General features: G+C 44.9%; 1 protein-coding gene across 5 annotated transcripts in view; it reads right to left on the bottom strand.

Moving 5' to 3' along the window:
* LOC108704633 (anion exchange protein 2) overlaps positions 1–18,208 on the bottom strand; it is a 43,490-nt gene that overhangs the window by 10,679 nt on the left and 14,603 nt on the right. For 2 of the 5 annotated variants that reach the window (XM_018241274.2, XM_041566793.1), the window contains 11 exons: positions 16,249–16,435; positions 9,998–10,157; positions 9,532–9,761; positions 9,058–9,155; positions 8,436–8,653; positions 6,352–6,485; positions 5,988–6,168; positions 5,568–5,703; positions 4,091–4,271; positions 1,598–1,706; positions 192–376 (listed from right to left, as the gene is read on the bottom strand). In XM_018241274.2, coding sequence (XP_018096763.1) covers positions 192–376; positions 1,598–1,706; positions 4,091–4,271; positions 5,568–5,703; positions 5,988–6,168; positions 6,352–6,485; positions 8,436–8,653; positions 9,058–9,155; positions 9,532–9,761; positions 9,998–10,157; positions 16,249–16,329 — 1,713 coding nt within the window. In that variant the 5' untranslated portion in view covers positions 16,330–16,435. Of the gene's footprint in view, positions 1–191; positions 377–1,597; positions 1,707–4,090; positions 4,272–5,567; positions 5,704–5,987; positions 6,169–6,351; positions 6,486–8,435; positions 8,654–9,057; positions 9,156–9,531; positions 9,762–9,997; positions 10,158–10,923; positions 11,014–15,201; positions 15,300–16,248; positions 16,436–18,208 lie in introns of those variants that run through there. The other 3 variants (XM_018241275.2, XM_018241273.2, XM_041566792.1) reach the window with 3 other exon arrangements.

Genomic DNA, 18,208 nt, shown 5'->3' with positions numbered 1-18,208 from the left:
AATGAGAAGTAATAAAGATGAAATAACTTGAGAGCATTTGCCATGAAGTGCCTGGATTAGGGGGAATGGGATTTGGCACAGAGCGGCATCGGACAATCCAGGTGATTCCCACAATGAGAAAAGTCTCTAAGACCAAACTGATGCTGATTGGCTAATGATTAGCAAGACCTGGGGATCCATAACCTTCTTACCTTGTCGGACATCAGTGTTGATATGGATCGGCCAATCTCATGATAATCCAGATTTGAGGTACTTGGTCCGAGGAGGACAAACAGGAACCGCACAGGAATAGAAACCTCCAACACACAGTCCAGCTCAACCGCCTCCTGCAATCTAACAAACGCCATTGTGGGCTGCTCCAGAAACTCCACGCAGCCTTGGGGGAAACAAGTAGATACATGTGGGACCCACAATACCAACAGCAAAGGTGTCCATCATTGTCCAAAACTGACCTTATGGTGTGGGGGAGATTCCTGACTGTATGGTGAGGAGAAGAGTAGGCTGAGGGGGAGATTAGTGGGATAACGAGAAGATCTCTGAAATTATGATAAGGAGGAGATCCCTGATAATATGATGAGGAGAAGAGTAGGCTGAGGGGTAGATTAGTTGGATAAGGAGAAGTTTATTGGCATTGGGATAAGGGGGTACCCCTGATGGTATGGAGAAGAGTAGGCTGAGGGGAAGATTAGTTGGATAAGGAGAAGTTTATTGAAATTGGGATAAGGGGGATCCCTGATGGTATGGAGAAGAGTAGGCTGAGGGAGAGATTAGTTGGATAAGGAGAAGTTTATTGGCATTGGGATAAGGGGGTACCCCTGATGGTATGGAGAAGAGTAGGCTGAGGGGAAGATTAGTTGGATAAGGAGAAGTTTATTGACATTGGGATAAGGGGGATCCCTGGTGACATGGGGAAGGGTAGGCTGGGGGAGATTAGTTGGATAAGGAGAAGTTTCTTGAAATTAAGATAAGGAGGAGATCCCTAATGGTATGGTGAGGAGAAGAGTAGGCTGAGGGGGAGATTAGTTGGATAAGGAGAAGTTTATTGACATTGGGATAAGGGGGATCCCTGATGGTATGGAGAAGGGGCTGAGGGGGAAATTAGTTGGATAAAGAGAAGTTTCTTGACATTAGGATAAGTATGGTATGGAGAAGAGTAGGAGATTAGTTGGGTGATGAGATTATTAAGAGGAAGATGAGAAGGAGATCCCTAACAATACGATGAGGTGAAGTGTAGGAGATTATTAGGATCAGAAGAACTGTGACAGTAAAGTGAAGAGCATAGTGGGTCTAGGAGCAAATCAATAAGTAGGTGATTAGTAGGATGCGGAAGAGATCACTGCTGTTAGGATGTGGAAGAGGTGCCTGGCAGTATTGGGGGTGACAAATATTTGCTTGTGGAGTTGCCCTGGACAGATTATGTTTATCTTCTCCCTAAAGTAAAAACTGCACCAACTATTTTGAATATGTCATTGTATATATTCTCTGAGTAAGAAGTTGCAGCTCAGGGGTGGGGACAATACAACTGAGAAATGACATCACGCAGAGAGTGGTTGTAGCCTTGGCTTGATGGGCAACTAACCCCACACAGGGGACTCACCCACTAGTACCACACTGGCCTCGGCATTCTCCGGAATCTTCTCTAGCAGCTTCAGCTCGTGTTTAGACTTTGAGCGTTGGATAGAGGGGAGGGAAGGGATGGACTCTCTCTGTGTAGAAGAAATGGGATTTACTGTGTGTATTATACAAGATATATATGTTATAGTTAGTGCTGGGCACAGACTTGGCATTGTGATTACAAGGTGCCCTATCTCTCATCACCCACAAGAGACTGACAGACGCACTGTTGAGATGACAAAGAGCAAAGTCCTCCATGTTTTTCAGCCAACGAAATGCAGATGCCTCCTGGTCCCTCCAACAAGTGATACAAGTGATACAAAATGGAGTACAAAATGGATTACTCCAGCACACGTAATCTGCTCATGGCTTATTAACCTGACGAAGGGGTACGCCCGCGAAACGTTGTAACCTGTTTGGCTTGACATTAAACACGGGTAATAACCCTTGAGCAGATTACGTGTGCTGGAGTACTCCATTTTGTATCCTCCATGTTTTTCCCACAATGCATTTTGCCTGTGAATGCCAGTGTCAGTGCATGTCCTTCACGATGTTGAGCTTGTGCAAGAGAGAGGAACTAATACAGGTGCAACGCTTGCACCCATTTCTATGTCCCGTGCCAGATGCACCCGTGTTATTTCCCCCATTTCTTTCCCTGCACTCCACTTGGGCACAGGCTCAGGCACAATGAATAACAAGGGTAGCCCCCAGGACTCTCTACCTACTGGTGACCCCAGTTCTTCACAACGAGAGTCTACTACAACCCCCTTTCCAAAAGTGTTGTGAGACTGAGTAAAACATAAATAAGAGAATGGGATCATTTGCAAACCAGTGAACCCCATACCACATGCCTAACCCTAATGCCCCCCCATACCAACCCAGATGTTCCAGCTCCCCATACCACATGCACTAATGCCCCCCATACCAACTCAGATGTTCCAGCTCCCCATACCACATGCACTAATGCCCCCCATACCAACCCAAATGTGCCAGCTCCCCATACCACATGCACTAATGCCCTCCATATCAACCCAGATGTTCCAGCTCCCCATACCACATGCACTAATGCCCCCCATACCAACCCAAATGTGCCAGCTCCCCATACCACATGCACTAATGCCCCCCATACCAACCCAAATGTGCCAGCTCCCCATACCACATGCACTAATGCCCCCCATACCAACCCAAATGTGCCAGCTCCCCATACCACATGCACTAATGCCCCCCATACCAACTCAGATGTTCCAGCTCCCCATACCACATGCACTAATGCCCCCATACCAACCCAAATGTGCCAGCTCCCCATACCACATGCACTAATGCCCTCCATATCAACCCAGATGTTCCAGCTCCCCATACCACATGCACTAATGCCCCCCATACCAACCCAAATGTGCCAGCTCCCCATACCACATGCACTAATGCCCCACATACCAATTCAGATGTTCCAGCTCCCATACCACATGCACTAATGCCCACTATACCAACCCAAATGTGCCAGCTCCCCATACCACATGCACTAATGCCCCCCATACCAACTCAGATGTTCCAGCTCCCCATACCACATGCCTAACCCTAATCCCCCCCATACCAACCCAAATGTGCCAGCTCCCCATACCACATGCACTAATGCCCCCCATGCCAACCCAGATGTTCCAGCTCCCCATACCACATGCACTAATGCCCCCCATACCAAACCAAATGTGCCAGCTCCCCATACCACATGCACTAATGCCCCCCATACCAACCCAGATGTTCCAGCTCCCCATACCACATGCACTAATGCCCCCCATACCAACCCAGATGTTCCAGCTCCCCATACCACATGCACTAATGCCCCCCATACCAACCCAGATGTTACAGCTCCCCATACCACATGCATTAATGCCCCCCATACCAACCCAGATGTTCCAGCTCCCCATACCACATGCCTTAATGCCCCCCATACCAACCCAAATGTGCCAGCTCCCCATACCACATGCACTAATGCCCCCCATACCATCACATTTGTGTCATCTCCCTGTGCCATGTGCACTACTGACCCCTTTTCTTTTCCAAAATGAATGTCACATTTTGATTGGTCGGAGCACAGGACAATTTCCCACTTGGCCTCAGTCCATTGTAAATGGGTTTGGGCCCCGAGAAGGCACGGAAGGCTCTGGATTAGGTTTATATATGGGGGTTCTTTTTTGCACATGTGTGTTGCCCTTTGCCCAACTTTTTGGAACTGTGTTGCCAGCATCAAATTCAAACTAAGCAGAGATTTCCCAGAAACAATAGACTTTCTTAGGTTTAGCATCTGATCTTTTGCCTTTGTACTATTTGCCATGAAATATCTGGGTTCCCTACATATCCTCTCAGGAATTGTGAGTAAGTTTTGTCACTGGTGAGAGAACATTGACTCCACCCTAATACCAACCCCCACTACCAGATGGATGGCACTCTCTATACTTGTTCTAAAATCCAGGTCTCTTACCTCTCGCTCAATGTCTATCTTGGTCTCCTGATCACCAGGATCTCCCCCCATTAGGGGGTCGGTCAGGTTGGGCTCACTGTGCTGGGAAACATGATTTGTACTGTGGTGTCCAAGAAGGGAGCCAAGACTGGCCGCAGAGATATTACGGGAAAAGGAAGAGTCTTTCTCATCGCTGGGGTGGCTGCAAGACAAATATAGGGTCTATATCCACCCAAACTCAATGGTATTGCTAAGAAGCAGTCAGAGATGTCTAAGAATAACGTGAGGATCATAAGGGGCATCATGATAAGGTTACTGAGGGCATCAGAATAGTAAGTACCTGAGGGCATCATAATAGGGTTACTGAGGGCATCATGATAGGGTTTCTGAGGGCATCATAATAAAGTTACTGAGGGCATCACAATGGTAAGTACCTGAGGGCATCATGATAAGGTTACTGAGGGCATCACAACAGTAAGTACCTGAGGGCATCATGATAAGGTTACTAAGGGCATCATGATAAGGTTACTGAGGGCATCATGATAAGGTTTCTGAGGGCATCACAATAGTAAGTACCTGAGGGCGTCATTAAAAGGTTACTGAGGGCATCATGATAGGGTTACTGAGGGCATCATGATAAAGTTACTGAGGGCATCATGATTAGGTTACTGAGGGCATCACAATAGTAAGTACCTGAGGGCATCATGATAGGGTTACTGAGGGCATCATGATAAAGTTACTGAGGGCATCATGATAGGGTTACTGAGGGCATCACAATAGTAAGTACCTAAGGGCATCATGATAAAGTTACTGAGGGCATAATGATAGGGTTACTGAGGGCTTCATGATAAAGTTACTGAGGGCATCATGAAAAAGTTACTGAGGGCATCATGATAAGGTTACTGAGGGAATCACAATAGTAAGTACCTGAGGCTATCATGATAAAGTTACTGAGGGCATCATGATAAAGTTACTGAGAGCATCATGATGGGGTTACTGAGGGCATTATGATAAAGTTACTGAGAGCATCATGATGGGGTTACTGAGTACCTAAGAGTATACCAGAGGACATCATGATAGGGTTACTGAGGGAATCATGATAAAGTTGCTGAGGGCATCAGTATAGTAAGTACCTAAGAGTATACCAGAGGGCATCATGATATGGTTACTGAGGGAATCATGATAAAGTTGCTGAGGGCATCAGGATAGTAAGTATCTAAGGGTATACCAGAGGGCATCATGATAGGGCTACTAAGGGCATTATGTGGCTTCTGATGGAATTATGAGGTTACTAACTGTACTATGCAGCTAATAACTTCATTGTTACATTACTACGGGTTACTGGGGGTTTGTCACTGTTTTGCAGCAAACCTCTGTGCCGCCACTGCTGTATACTTCAGATATTGGGGGCATGTGGGCACATATATGATGTCTGTATAACACCCCAGTGATGTTGGAAGAGTAAGTAAACTACAGGATTTATACAGGGAGTATTTACCTGTGTTTAAGGAGAAGAGCTCTCAGTACATTGGCTCGGTCTTCAGCCTTGATTTGGTCACTGATGATCATTTGTTCCACCACTTGATGAGCTATTCCTGGGAGAGTTCTTTGATCCAGATCCAACAGGACAGCACCTGAGGACAGAACAATGCCGAATGGAAAACGAGTCATGTTGATTCCACTTAAACAGCTATACTCTGTCCATACTAGCAACCAACTTCACAAGATCTCCCCACACAACCACCTTGTCAAGTAAACACAAACATTAGCAAGCACCTTCTGAAGACTTCACGCTCACAGACAACCACCTTCTTCAGATTTCACCCACAATAATGACCACCTTCTCAAGACTCACCATCCAATGCAACCTCTTTCTCCACCCATAAAACCATCTACTCATAACTTCTCATCCACTCACCATGCGACAATGTCCGCCTGAGTTCTAACAGGCTACGGAAGCTGAGAGAGGCCACGTGGGGCTTTCCCCATTGGTCAGTTTCTGCTTCTACATCTTCCTCAAATTTTATCCATCGAGCTGTCTCCTTCCATTGCAGCTCCTGGTGCTTGTCCAAGACCAGCTCATTGAGCTCCACAAACACCTAGGCCAGGGGGAAGGGATTTGGGGATTAGGTATGTGCAGGCTTGGAGGTAGAAAAGGGGATGGTATTGGGTGTAAGAGAGCGCATGGGTCAAAGTCATTATCCTATCGAGAAAAACTGGACGAGTTTTCTACCTGGGGAAGGAGTATCGTTGCTCGGCATATTATTACACGTTGGTCCTACCTCATGAGGCTGAAGTGTCACGCTTTTCCGATGGGGTTGTCTCTCACGATGCTCTTTATTGATATGGACTACTTGCCCTTTGTTTTTGCGTACAAGATGTCTACGGACAGCGGGAAGGTCCTCAAATCGGTGACCTAAAGAGGGAGATATACATATAATAATAATACACTAATGGGGTTATTTGTCAAAGTTGTGAGGTTTTTTTTAAAATCGAATAAACTCACATCTCAAATATTTGCTTCAGGGTGAAAAACTCAAATACTTGAATTGATCAAGTTATAGGTGAAATCCTTAAATACCTTGAATTGATCCAGTTTTCAAGTGGAAACCCCCGAACAAAACCCGAAAATTGTGATGGTAAAAATCATCTTCAAATGGTTCAAGGGACCCCTGTCATTGACTTCTACATGACCTCGACAGGTTTGAGATGGAGTATTTTTGGATTTTTTTTAATCTCAAAAAAATTCTAGATTTTTTTATCCCAAAAATTTTTAGTTTTTACTGAAACTACCCTCGAAAAATTAGAATTTTTCAGTAAAAACACAAGCGGACCTTTAAAGTGATACTGACACTAAAAAACGACTTTTTAAAATATCAATGTACATTAAAAGTTACCTATAGGTCATGCTAATAATAATAAATAACCGCCTAAGAGTATTGTACTAATTCCCATATCTCTCGCTCTCTACACTCTCCTTCCTCTATCCTTTTCCTACTTTATGCTATATCTCCATGTCTTATATACTGTATTTACTCACTTCTCATTAGATGCATATACACTATATCCTTTCTCCCTACTCACTCTTACCCCTCTCTTACTTACTCATGCTATATCTCCATGGCTCATATATTTACTCACTTCTTATTAGATGCATATACACTATATCCTCCTCCCATTCACTCTTACCCCTCTCTTACTTACTCATGCTATATCCACATGTCTTATATATTTACTCACTTCTCATTAGATGCATATACACTATATCCTCTCTCCCTACTCACTCCTAACCCTCTCTTACTTACTCGTGGCTTATCTCCATGGCCCATATATTTACTCACTTCTTATTTAGATACATATACACTATACCCCTCTCCCTTTATACTCTTATTTACACATTTACAGTTTACCTCCCTTGTCTCATATTTTGACTTCACTTTTAACCATGTGTTTCACTTCTAGTGTGAGTCCCCTACTCCCTTTTCTCAGTGTATCTCTCCTTACTCACTATTTCTATATTTTCATACTACTCACAACTCTCCCTATCTCACTCACTTACCCATTGAGTATGTGCCAGATTCTGTTTCTTTGTTACTCATATACTGCAACACGTGTCACACATCTTCTCTCCCCACATTGTACAGTAAATCCCATATCCTCTTTCCCTACTAACTCCTCCTTGTTTTGCTCACTCAATACAGCTGATTTGCAAACATAACTTTGTTGTGTAGTTGCCATTAGCAACCAATCAGGTCTTTGCTTTCATGTTCCAACTTGTAGTATATTGTTCAAAACTAATTGCTGATGGGCTTGATTGGCAACTGCAATTTAGTGCTTATGTTTGTAAATCAGTCTCACTTTGTATATCCCTAATCCCTCTCAGGAATTGCAACTGAGTGCAATCACATTCTTAAACCAAGGAGTTACACTTGCAGTAGTGTATGAGGCCCCTGTGTCTTTACTCACACTAATTCACTCACTGTATTTATCCATTATCTGATTTTTCCTAGTCACTCCTTCCCCTTTCCTACACATTCCCATATACTCTCCTACTACTCGCATCATGTATATACAACTCAGCTCCTACTACTTACCTCTTATTCTTTCGTATGCATTGCATTTAACCCCATATTCTCTTTGCATTCTTGTTACTCACTCGTTCTTAGTCATCTCAGTGACAAACCTATATCCTCTCTTCCATCCAATATTCTAGTTACTCCTTTTCTATCTTACTCATTGTGTATATCACATACACACTCTCTCTACTCCCCCCTCAGCTCACTGACTCATGCCCCACTTGCTCCTCCTTCCTCAATCTCTCTCCCTCCTCTCTTATTTATTGTAAGTACCCTTACTCTCTACTCACTCTTCATGTAGTCCAGGTCTGCGGATGCCAAAGTCTCTGCTTCTGTTGGATCAGTTGGCACTTGGTGGTAATGGTTCTCCTCGGGGTGGGTCATGCTGCCGATCCGGCGACGCTCTGTTAGACTGTAGCTACGGTGGGTGGGGGGTGGTCGGTGAGAGTGGCGGGGAGCACTAACTCCATCCCCACAAGGGACACTGCCAGATCTCGCTTTTGTTTGTCTTCAGACAAAATGCAAAATGGAAGATGGAGCTTGAGCAGATAATGGAACGTTTCATCTAACGACTGACACCGACTCCCTCTCAGTCTCCCTCTCCTATCCCTCCTACCCTAACATTATACATTCCCACTCCTGTCTCCTGTACCCCAACCTTATCCAGTACTACCCTGCTCCCCATTATTCTAATCCTTCCCCTTATTCTAACCCTGCCCCCTCCTTATTCTATCTCTGCCCAGTATAACTCCTGTCCCTCAATTCCAAACTCCAACCAATCCCATCCCTCTTATTCCAACCATATCCAGCTCCCCCAACCCTACCCAGACTTGTCCCTGTTTCCTTTACCCCAACTTTACTCAGTTCCACTCTGACACTCTTAATCAAACCATGTCACTTGCCCCATCTTACCCTGAACAACTTCCATCCTCATTTATTTTGCCCTGGGTAATTGTGGTCGGTGTCAGGGTTGTGTTGCTGTCAGTCTTACTCTCATCCACCAGGAAGAACTAGAACCAAAGAGAGACAAGGACTTACTGCCAAAGAGACATTCACTCTGTGAGGCAATTACAGACTCTGGGACCTCTAATGTACCCTACATGCATCGGTGTGATAATTGATGTACCTAAATGTACCCTACAATGCACAAGTGTGAGAAAGGGCACCTACTAAACACTACATGCCAATATATCTTAACTGCCTCCTACTCAACACTACATGACAATATATCTCAACTGGCTCCTATTCAACACGATGTGCCACCATGTCCATTGTCTACACCATGCTACAAATTACAGTAGAATATGTGTTTGTGGGGGGCCTCGGGTACCCCAGGAACACACACACGAACACCTTGCAGTGTCCCATCCCCAGGCCCCATGTTACCTGTATGTTCCCCGTGTCTGTGCCTTCTTCTGGAGTTTTATCTCCCTCTGTGTTCTCCTCATCTTCATCTTCCTCTCCCTCCTGGATAGTTCCAGTGTTTTCTCCGGGGGCAGATGCCTGCTTCTTGCCTCTCCGCCGCTTCTTGTGTTTGCGTCCATCCTTGCTACTAGGCTCAGGAGGAAGGTGGCAGGACAATGGGTGGTGTATGTGATGGGAAGACTGGCGGTGATCTAAGGGAGAAACACAGTAAGTGCACTTTCCCAATATCTTGCTCACACTCCCCTGCATCCTCACTTAAACTCTTATTTATACAAACACTTACTCACACTCATATCTGTGTACCCCTGATCACTCACTTACACTCGCACTCTTTTCTGTGCTCCCAGATCTCTCACTCCTGTCTGTTTGGCCCATGAAACCTCATTCACACTCATACCTGTGCTCAGTCTCATTCTGTGCTACTCACACTGGAAGTCCTCCTCACTGTAGCTTTTGCCCAGCTCTGTGGGGCTCCTGGGGTGGATCTCCTGCAAAATCTCCTCAAATCTTTCAATCTCAAGTGCCTGGATCACATCGCCTTCATCCTCATAATGCTGGGGGGGCAACGAGGCACCTTCCGATGCTGGCTGGAAACAGAGAAGGAAGAATCAGTAAAGCACCCACAAAGTGACATGATGGGGAGAAGCAGTAAGAAAATCACAGAAAGAAATAAGAGGAAGGTGAGATGGAAGAAGCAGTGAGCGATTACCAATAGGTGATGGACAGAGACAGAGTGGAAAGAAGAACTGAGAGTCTCACAGTTAGAGAAGTTAGAGAAGGTGGTGGGAAATGCATAGGAAGAAAAGGTGAAGGACAAAATGGTGGGAGGCTCAGTGTGAGATGATGGGGAAACAGAAAATGAAGGAATGTTAGGAGTGGGAAATTATGGGGAAACTGTATGAAAGGAGAAGAAAGCATTGAGAGACTGTATAGAGGAGAGGGTAGAGAAGTTGTGAAAGACTCTGTATAGGATGGAAGAGACACATGGATGGGAAGTGACTCAAGACAGGTGAGATGATTGTGAGAACAGAGAGAATAGAGAGGGGAGAAGTAGTGAGAATAAGAAAGATGGGGAGAGAAAGAAAGGAAGAAGAGTGGGAAGACGTGAAAAATGAGAGAATGTGAGGGGAGCCAATGGCTGAGTATAATTATGGAAGGAGGGCACAGAGGTCTCCAGCAGGCTATTACAGGGCTCTGTGGCAATGGTCACTGGGTGCCAGACAGGCAGTTTGGGTAGGTCTGGTGGCAGCTACTGGGGAGCAGTAGTTAGGGGGTGTATAAACAAATGGTGGATAAGGAGTAAAGCAGAGAGGGGTAAAGGGAAAGTAATTGCTGAGCCGGGGGTTCTGTTACCTGAGTCATTGCACAAAAGAAGAATGTGTGCCAGTGACCGAGACAAAAAGAGTATTTGGGGGGATGGCCCAATGCAATAGGGAGATTAGGTGGGCCGTCAGGATGGAGGGAGGAGATTTGGTAAAGAGAAGGAGAGGTGACATTGTAGAGCTTATCAGTGAGTACACTGCTGGAACACAAGGACATGGGGACCTTAATGCATATCAGTGTTCCACTAACAACTTCAAATATTGACAAAATCTCACGTGCAAATATAATACAACTCCTACTTACAGTGTATCCCTATCAACTCTGGTGGTCTCAAGCTGAAGAGAACCAGGGTGTTGCATGTTTGAGAGCTCTGCCAGCCAGCCATTCCTACTGGTATGTTATTATAGAGCCCTATATGGGGTCCTAGTGGTGTCCTATAGGGTCCTAGTGGTGTCATATAAGGTTCTAGTAGTATCATATAGAACCCTAATTGTATCATGGTGGAAAGGGGACTGTTGGTCTCATTAGGAGCAAGCCTTTGTAGTTAGCATGTCAGAGAGACAGTCCAGTTTGTTTCAGAAAGTCAAAGTGGCAACAGTAATGGAACCCCTACTGGAGGTCTCAAGGTGATTAAAGCCTCTCTGGTATCATTATAGAGAAGGCCCTTATAAACTCATGTTGCAGAAAGCCAAGCTGTCCCATGTTGGAATAAAATACTGGTGGTTTCATTTTAGAGTGGCCCCTCTAGGTCTCATGCTGAAAAAAAAGCCCATGAGGTCCCATAATTGAGAAAACCATGGAGGTTTAATATTATAGACTAAAGCATCAGCCATTTCATATAAGAAAAAAACACTGGTGGTCTCTACTGGAAAAGCCCTGGTTACTCCCTGGTGGGGTCTTCCATTTCCATTCTATGTGAGAGAAAGCACCAGTGGTCCTATGTTAGAGACAGCCCTAGTTGCCTCATGTAGAACATAGCCAATGGTGTAGAGAGCTCTGTTGGTTCCATATTAGAGGGAATCCTGGTAGTTATGTCAGAGAATGTTCAGGTATGCCTATGTTGGAGTAAGCCCAATGAACTTATAATGCAGGGCTCTTTGGTGCTCTTTGTTAGATAAAACCTATAGCAATGCTATTTGGACACAGCAGTAGTGGTCTCATTCTTCCATCCCAGTATTGGAGAACACAGGTGGTATTGTGTTAGACAGTCTGGGAGGTATTGTGTTAGAGAAAGCTGGTATGAGGAGGGTCCAGCTGTCATCACATTAGTGAGAATCACAATTCTCTCATGTTGGGGATGACTCTGTTATCCCACTCGCACTCCCACACTAAACACTAAACAATCTTAACTACCAGCAAGTGATCTTAGTCTTAACTACAATAAACGAATCCCCATCTTCCTACAAACAACTTCCTCATGCAACATCTACTAATTCCCACCTACTAAACCTCTCCCTACCAACAGCCATATCAACAAATGTCTGCTGATCTCCATAATCCTCATCTTCCTCCCAATACCCATCTCAAGCAACATATACTGATTTCACCCTACTAAACCTCTCCCTGCCAACAGTCATCTCAAGAAACATCTACTGATCCTCACCTACTAAACCTCTTAATGCCAAGAACCCTCTCAACCAACATCTGCTATTCCCCATCTACCAAACCTCTCCCTGCCAACAACCACCTCAAACAACATCTTCTGGCCCCATCCAACAAACCTCTCCCTGCCAACAACCATCTCAACCAACATCTTCTGAGCCCCATCTACCAAATCTCTTTCTGCCAACAACCATCTCAACCAACATCTTCTGATCCCCATCTACCAAATCTCTTTTTGGCCAACAACCATCTCAACCAACATCTACTGTTCCCCATCTACCAAATCTCTTTCAGCCAACAACCAACATCTTCTGAGACCCATCTACCAAACCTCTCCCTGCCAACAACCATCTCAACCAACATCTTCTGATCCCCATCTACCAAATCTCTTTCTGCCAACAACCATCTCAACCAACATCTTCTGATCCCCATCTACCAAATCTCTTTCTGCCAACAACCATCTCAACCAACATCTTCTGATCCCCATCTACCAAATCTCTCTCTGCCAGCAACCATAAACCAAACCAACATTTATTGGGCTTCTGGGGGGCTGTTTGGGCATCTGTGTAGAAGGAATTCCAGGGCCTATTTTGATTCTCGGTCCAGACCAAACAAGGTTTGTGCAATATGCCCAGAGTGAAACAGAGCAGAGAGGACAGGCCCTGCCTGTAGGACATTCCTCCTCCAGCTCATTATAATATACAGTATATATACAGATATACAATGCCTGTGAGTGTGTATAGCACTAATCTATAATGTCATTACATACAGGACAGTAAAGAAGCATTTGGCCCAAATGGCGCTGGGTTTAGCAGAAGTCTGGTGAGGGTGCAGGGAAAACAAACAAGTCCATGGTATGTAGGTATATATATATATATATACACACTGTATGTCAAATGGATGTGGTTGATGCAATCTCATGTGAAACAACAATATGGACTGGTCATTTGATTATTCAGCCTCTGTACTTGTTGTCACTCCCAGAAGCCACACCCTCCCTGTACCCACAGAAATAAAGGCTCAATTATAAACAGGTAACATGGAGCAGACATTGATGCTTGGTGGGTACTTGTGCCCCATCAATACCCCTATGAATGTCAATAGCTGCAACTGAATGACACACCCGTGTGTTATTAATGAGGTGACACCGAATGGGGGAAACAGGGTGTGCGGCAACATGGGCACCAATCACCATTGGGCACAAACTAGCGGCAGTGTTGCTGCTTGACACCCACAAGTGTGACAATGTGTGACAATGTGTGAGAATGTGTGAGAATGTGTGAGAATGTGTGAGAATGTGTGACAATGTGTGAGAATGTGTGAGAATGTGTGACAATGTGTGAGAATGTGTGAGAATGTGTGACAATGTGTGAGAATGTGTGAGAATGTGTGAGAATGTGTGACAATGTGTGAGAATGTGTGAGAATGTGTGAGAATGTGTGAGAATGTGTGACAATGTGTGAGAATGTGTGACAATGTGTGAGAATGTGTGACAATGTGTGACAATGTGTGAGAATGTATAAGAGCAAGTCAGAGACCTGCGGCACAACTGATGCAATTGATTAGGTGATGAGCATCGCTTTGTTTGTCAGCTGAATAAATGCTCATCACCTAATCAATTGCATCAGTTGTGCCGCAGGTCTCTGACTTGCTCTTATACATTCTCACACATTGTCACACATTGTCACACATTCTCACACATTGTCACACATTCTCACACATTGTCACACATTGTCACACATTCTCACACATTCTCACACATTGTCACACATTGTCACACATTGTCACACATTCTCACACATTGTCACACATTGTCACACATTGTCACACATTGTCACACATTGTCACACATTCTCACACATTCTCACACATTCTCACACATTCTCACACATTGGGGTTATACAGTTTTGGGCTTTGGGCAGCATAGGGCCCGGTCCCTGAAGTCACCTGACACCAATCCGGTGGTTCAGACGTGGAGCCGCACTCCATTGTTGGGATTGAATGTGTGACAATGTGTGACAATGTGTGACAACTGTAGTGCACTAATATAGTGGCAAGCGCTGCTCTCTGGGTTACACATTAACACACTGACTGATCAGTATCAGCACCTGAGTAACACACGTGGGCACCTCAACACTGACACCAGCGCAATGGCATTTAATGTCTACCCCCCCCCGGGCAGGAGAAAACACCTGCTTACACACCTACACTCACACTCTGATACTCACTCACTTACACACTCACACTCTGATACTCACTCACACTCTGATACTCACTCACACTCTGATACTCACTCACACTCTGATACTCACTCACACTAGCACTGTGATACTCACTCACACTCACTTCCACTCACACTGTGATACACAATCACTTACACACTCACACTGTGATACACACTCACACACACTTACACACTCACACTGTGATACTCACTCACACACACTCACACTGTGATACTCACTCACACTCACACTGTGATACACACTCACACTCACTTACACACTCACACAGTGATACTCACTCACACACTGTGATACTCACACACACAAATACACACTGCTAAGTGCATTACACAAAGGCTGACCCACTAACTATTACATACAAGGGGGTGTATAAGAGTTGGACACAAAGCGACTCACAATTGAATGCCCCCAGGGCTCTGGTTCTGCCCCATTAACCCTTCCCACCCCAGTGCCGTCTCACCTGCAGGAGGAGGAAATCCATAGAGAGTAGATGGGAGACAATGGTGGGGTAAGGCCAGTATGATATTAGGCATAACACGTAGCCAATCAGGGCACACCCTTTCCCTGCCAGGCCCACATTCCCCAGTAACAGAGCAGGGTTAACTGTTTGCTGCCTGTGGTCCCATATCCTGTGAAACTGGTGACTGAGACAAAGCCGGTTACTCATTAACCACTGGGCAAACAGGCCGAGCCTTTAATCAGATGGGGGGGGGCATTATCAGGTCTGGCTGAGATCCGTCAGGTACAGGATGGGGGTCAGACTCACTGGGGATGAATCAGGCACTGGGCTCTTAGGGTAACGTCACACTGGGAGATTCGGGGAGATTTAGTCGCCTCTTCTTTGAATCTCCCTGAACTGCTTCCCCCTGTCTCCCGCCTGCTCGAATGAGAAATGTCCTGCGGCATGGCACTCGCGGTGCTTTGTTTTCCGAAGTCGCCCAGTGTGACCTTACCCTTAGGGTGGTGCCTCACAAGGAAACTTCGCGCAACTTCCATTCACATTCTAGCCGGCGGGAAGGTAACGACAAATCTTCTCTTCTTCGGGCGACTAATCTCCCTGGAACTGTATCTCTGCCTCTGCCCAGTCCCCTCCCAGGAATCATCTCTGCCCCCAAATCACCCCACAATAGAATGTGCCCAGCCCCGAATATTTCACCCACGTGTAAGTCTGACACCCCGTTACCATCGGCAACAGCAGGGTCTCAACATTCTGCCACCAAAGTACTGGGCAAATCCTACCCAGTAACCCTCATTATTAACCCATAGCAACCAATCAGCACTCAGCCCTTACTCCGTGAGTGCAAAGAGAATAAGACAGCAGTAACCCTTAGCAACTAGATAGCAGTAACTGGCTGGCAGCAGAGAGGTTAATGAGGGCAGTAAGTGGGCAAGTGCAGTGAGAGCTGGAGCAGTTGCTAGGAGAGATGAGCAAGGTTTACCATCTGTTGCTAGGCAACCCCAGTGCCAGATCTGCCCCAGTCTCACCCGGGGGGCGGGGCATACTCACACTCTGGATGGCCGACGACACAATCTCGTGTATCTCAGAGGAAACCTCGGACCTGTTCATTGCCAAGTGAGGACAGGGCATCACCCGTCAGGAAGGGTCTCAGGGAGTTACCTGGGGGCGGAGCCTTATATCAGCCATTCTCCTTATCAGCACGGCGCAGTGGGAGGAGCTGTCACAGCAACATAACCTGTGGGAAAGAGGGGAGCAGTGCAATGATACCCAAATCTCTATGTGAGCCAGTCTACTGGTATGTACCACACTGATTGGTGCAGCTCTCAGCCAATCAGGAAAGACAGAAAGCTGCACATGAATCACCAGCAGAATTCATTTCCACTATGTGCGTGCTGGTCACATGACCCTGCATATTGTACCCCTAAATATACAGTGTATCCCCAAATATACAGTGTACCCCTAAATATCTACTGTGTACCCCTAAATATATACTGTGTACTGCTACATATACGGTGTACCCCTAAATATACATTGTACCCCTAAATATCTACTCTGTACCCCTAAATATATACTGTGTACTGCTATATATACGCTGTACCCCTAAATATACACAATGTACCCCAAATAAATTTATGAGCAAGGGGGGTAGGGGGATATAATGAGGTGTATGCTTATAAGAAGGGCAATGACGGTAGGGCTGACGTGAGAGAAGTGAGTGTGTATGTGAGTGTATAGAGGGGTCAGTGTGAGTGTGTATGTGAGTGAGGAGTTAATGATGATAGTGATGAAATTAGAGGAGGAGTTAATGATGATAGTGATGTAATTAGGGGGAGGGGTTAATGATTATAGTGATGTAATTAAGGGGAGGAGTTGATGATAGTGATGTAATTAAGGGAGGCGTTAATGATGATAGTGATGTAATTAAGGGAGGAGTTAATGTTCATAGTGATGTAATTAAGGGAGGCGTTAATGATGATAGTGATGTAATTAAGGGGAGGAGTTAACGATCATAGTGATGTAATTAAGGGAGGAGTTAATGATTATAGTGATGTAATTAAGGGAGGAGCTAATGATGATAGTGATGTAATTGGGGGAGGAGTTAATGATAGTGATGTAATTGGGGGAGGAGTTAATGATGATAATGATGTAATTAAGGGAGGAGTTAATGATAGTGATGTAATTGGGGGAGGAGTTAATGATAATAATGATGTAATTAAGGGGAGGAGTTAACGATCATAGTGATGTAATTAAGGGAGGGGTTAATGATTATAGTGATGTAATTAAGGGAGGAGCTAATGATGATAGTGATGTAATTGAGGGAGGAGTTAATGATAGTGATGTAATTGGGGGAGGAGTTAATGATGATAATGATGTAATAAAGGGGAGGATTTAACGATCATAGTGATGTAATTAAGGGAGGAGTTAATGATTATAGTGATGTAATAAAGGGAGGAGTTAATGATGATAGTGATGTAATTGGGGAGGAGTTAATGATGATAGTGATGTAATTAAGGGGAAGAGTTAACGATCATAGTGATGTAATTAAGGGAGGCGTTAATGATGATAGTGATGTAATTAAGGGAGGAGTTAATAATGATAGTGATGTAATTAGGGGAAGAGTTAATGATGATAGTGATGTAATTAAGGGGAGGAGTTAATGAAGATAGTGATGTAATTGGGGAGGAGTTAATGATGATAGTGATGTAATTAAGGGAGGAGTTAATGATGATAGTGATGTAATTATGGGAGGAGTTAATGATGATAGTGATCTAATTAAGGGAGGAGTTAATGATGATAGTGATGTATTATGGGAGGAGTTAATGATGATAGTGATGTAATTGGGGGAGGAGTTAATGATGATAGTGTGTTAATTAGGGGAGTGGTTAATGATCATAGTGATATCATTAAGGGAGGAGTTAATGATGTAATTAAGGGAGGAGTTAATGATAGTGATGTATTATGGGAGGAGTTAATGATGATAGTGATGTAATTGGGGGAGGAGTTAATG

The sequence above is a fragment of the Xenopus laevis genome, chromosome 6L (assembly GCF_017654675.1).
Source record: "Xenopus laevis strain J_2021 chromosome 6L, Xenopus_laevis_v10.1, whole genome shotgun sequence".
Lineage (NCBI taxonomy): Eukaryota > Metazoa > Chordata > Amphibia > Anura > Pipidae > Xenopus > Xenopus laevis.
The sequence above is the reverse complement of the archived record's forward strand: the minus strand, read 5'-3'. Positions and strand labels throughout refer to the sequence as shown.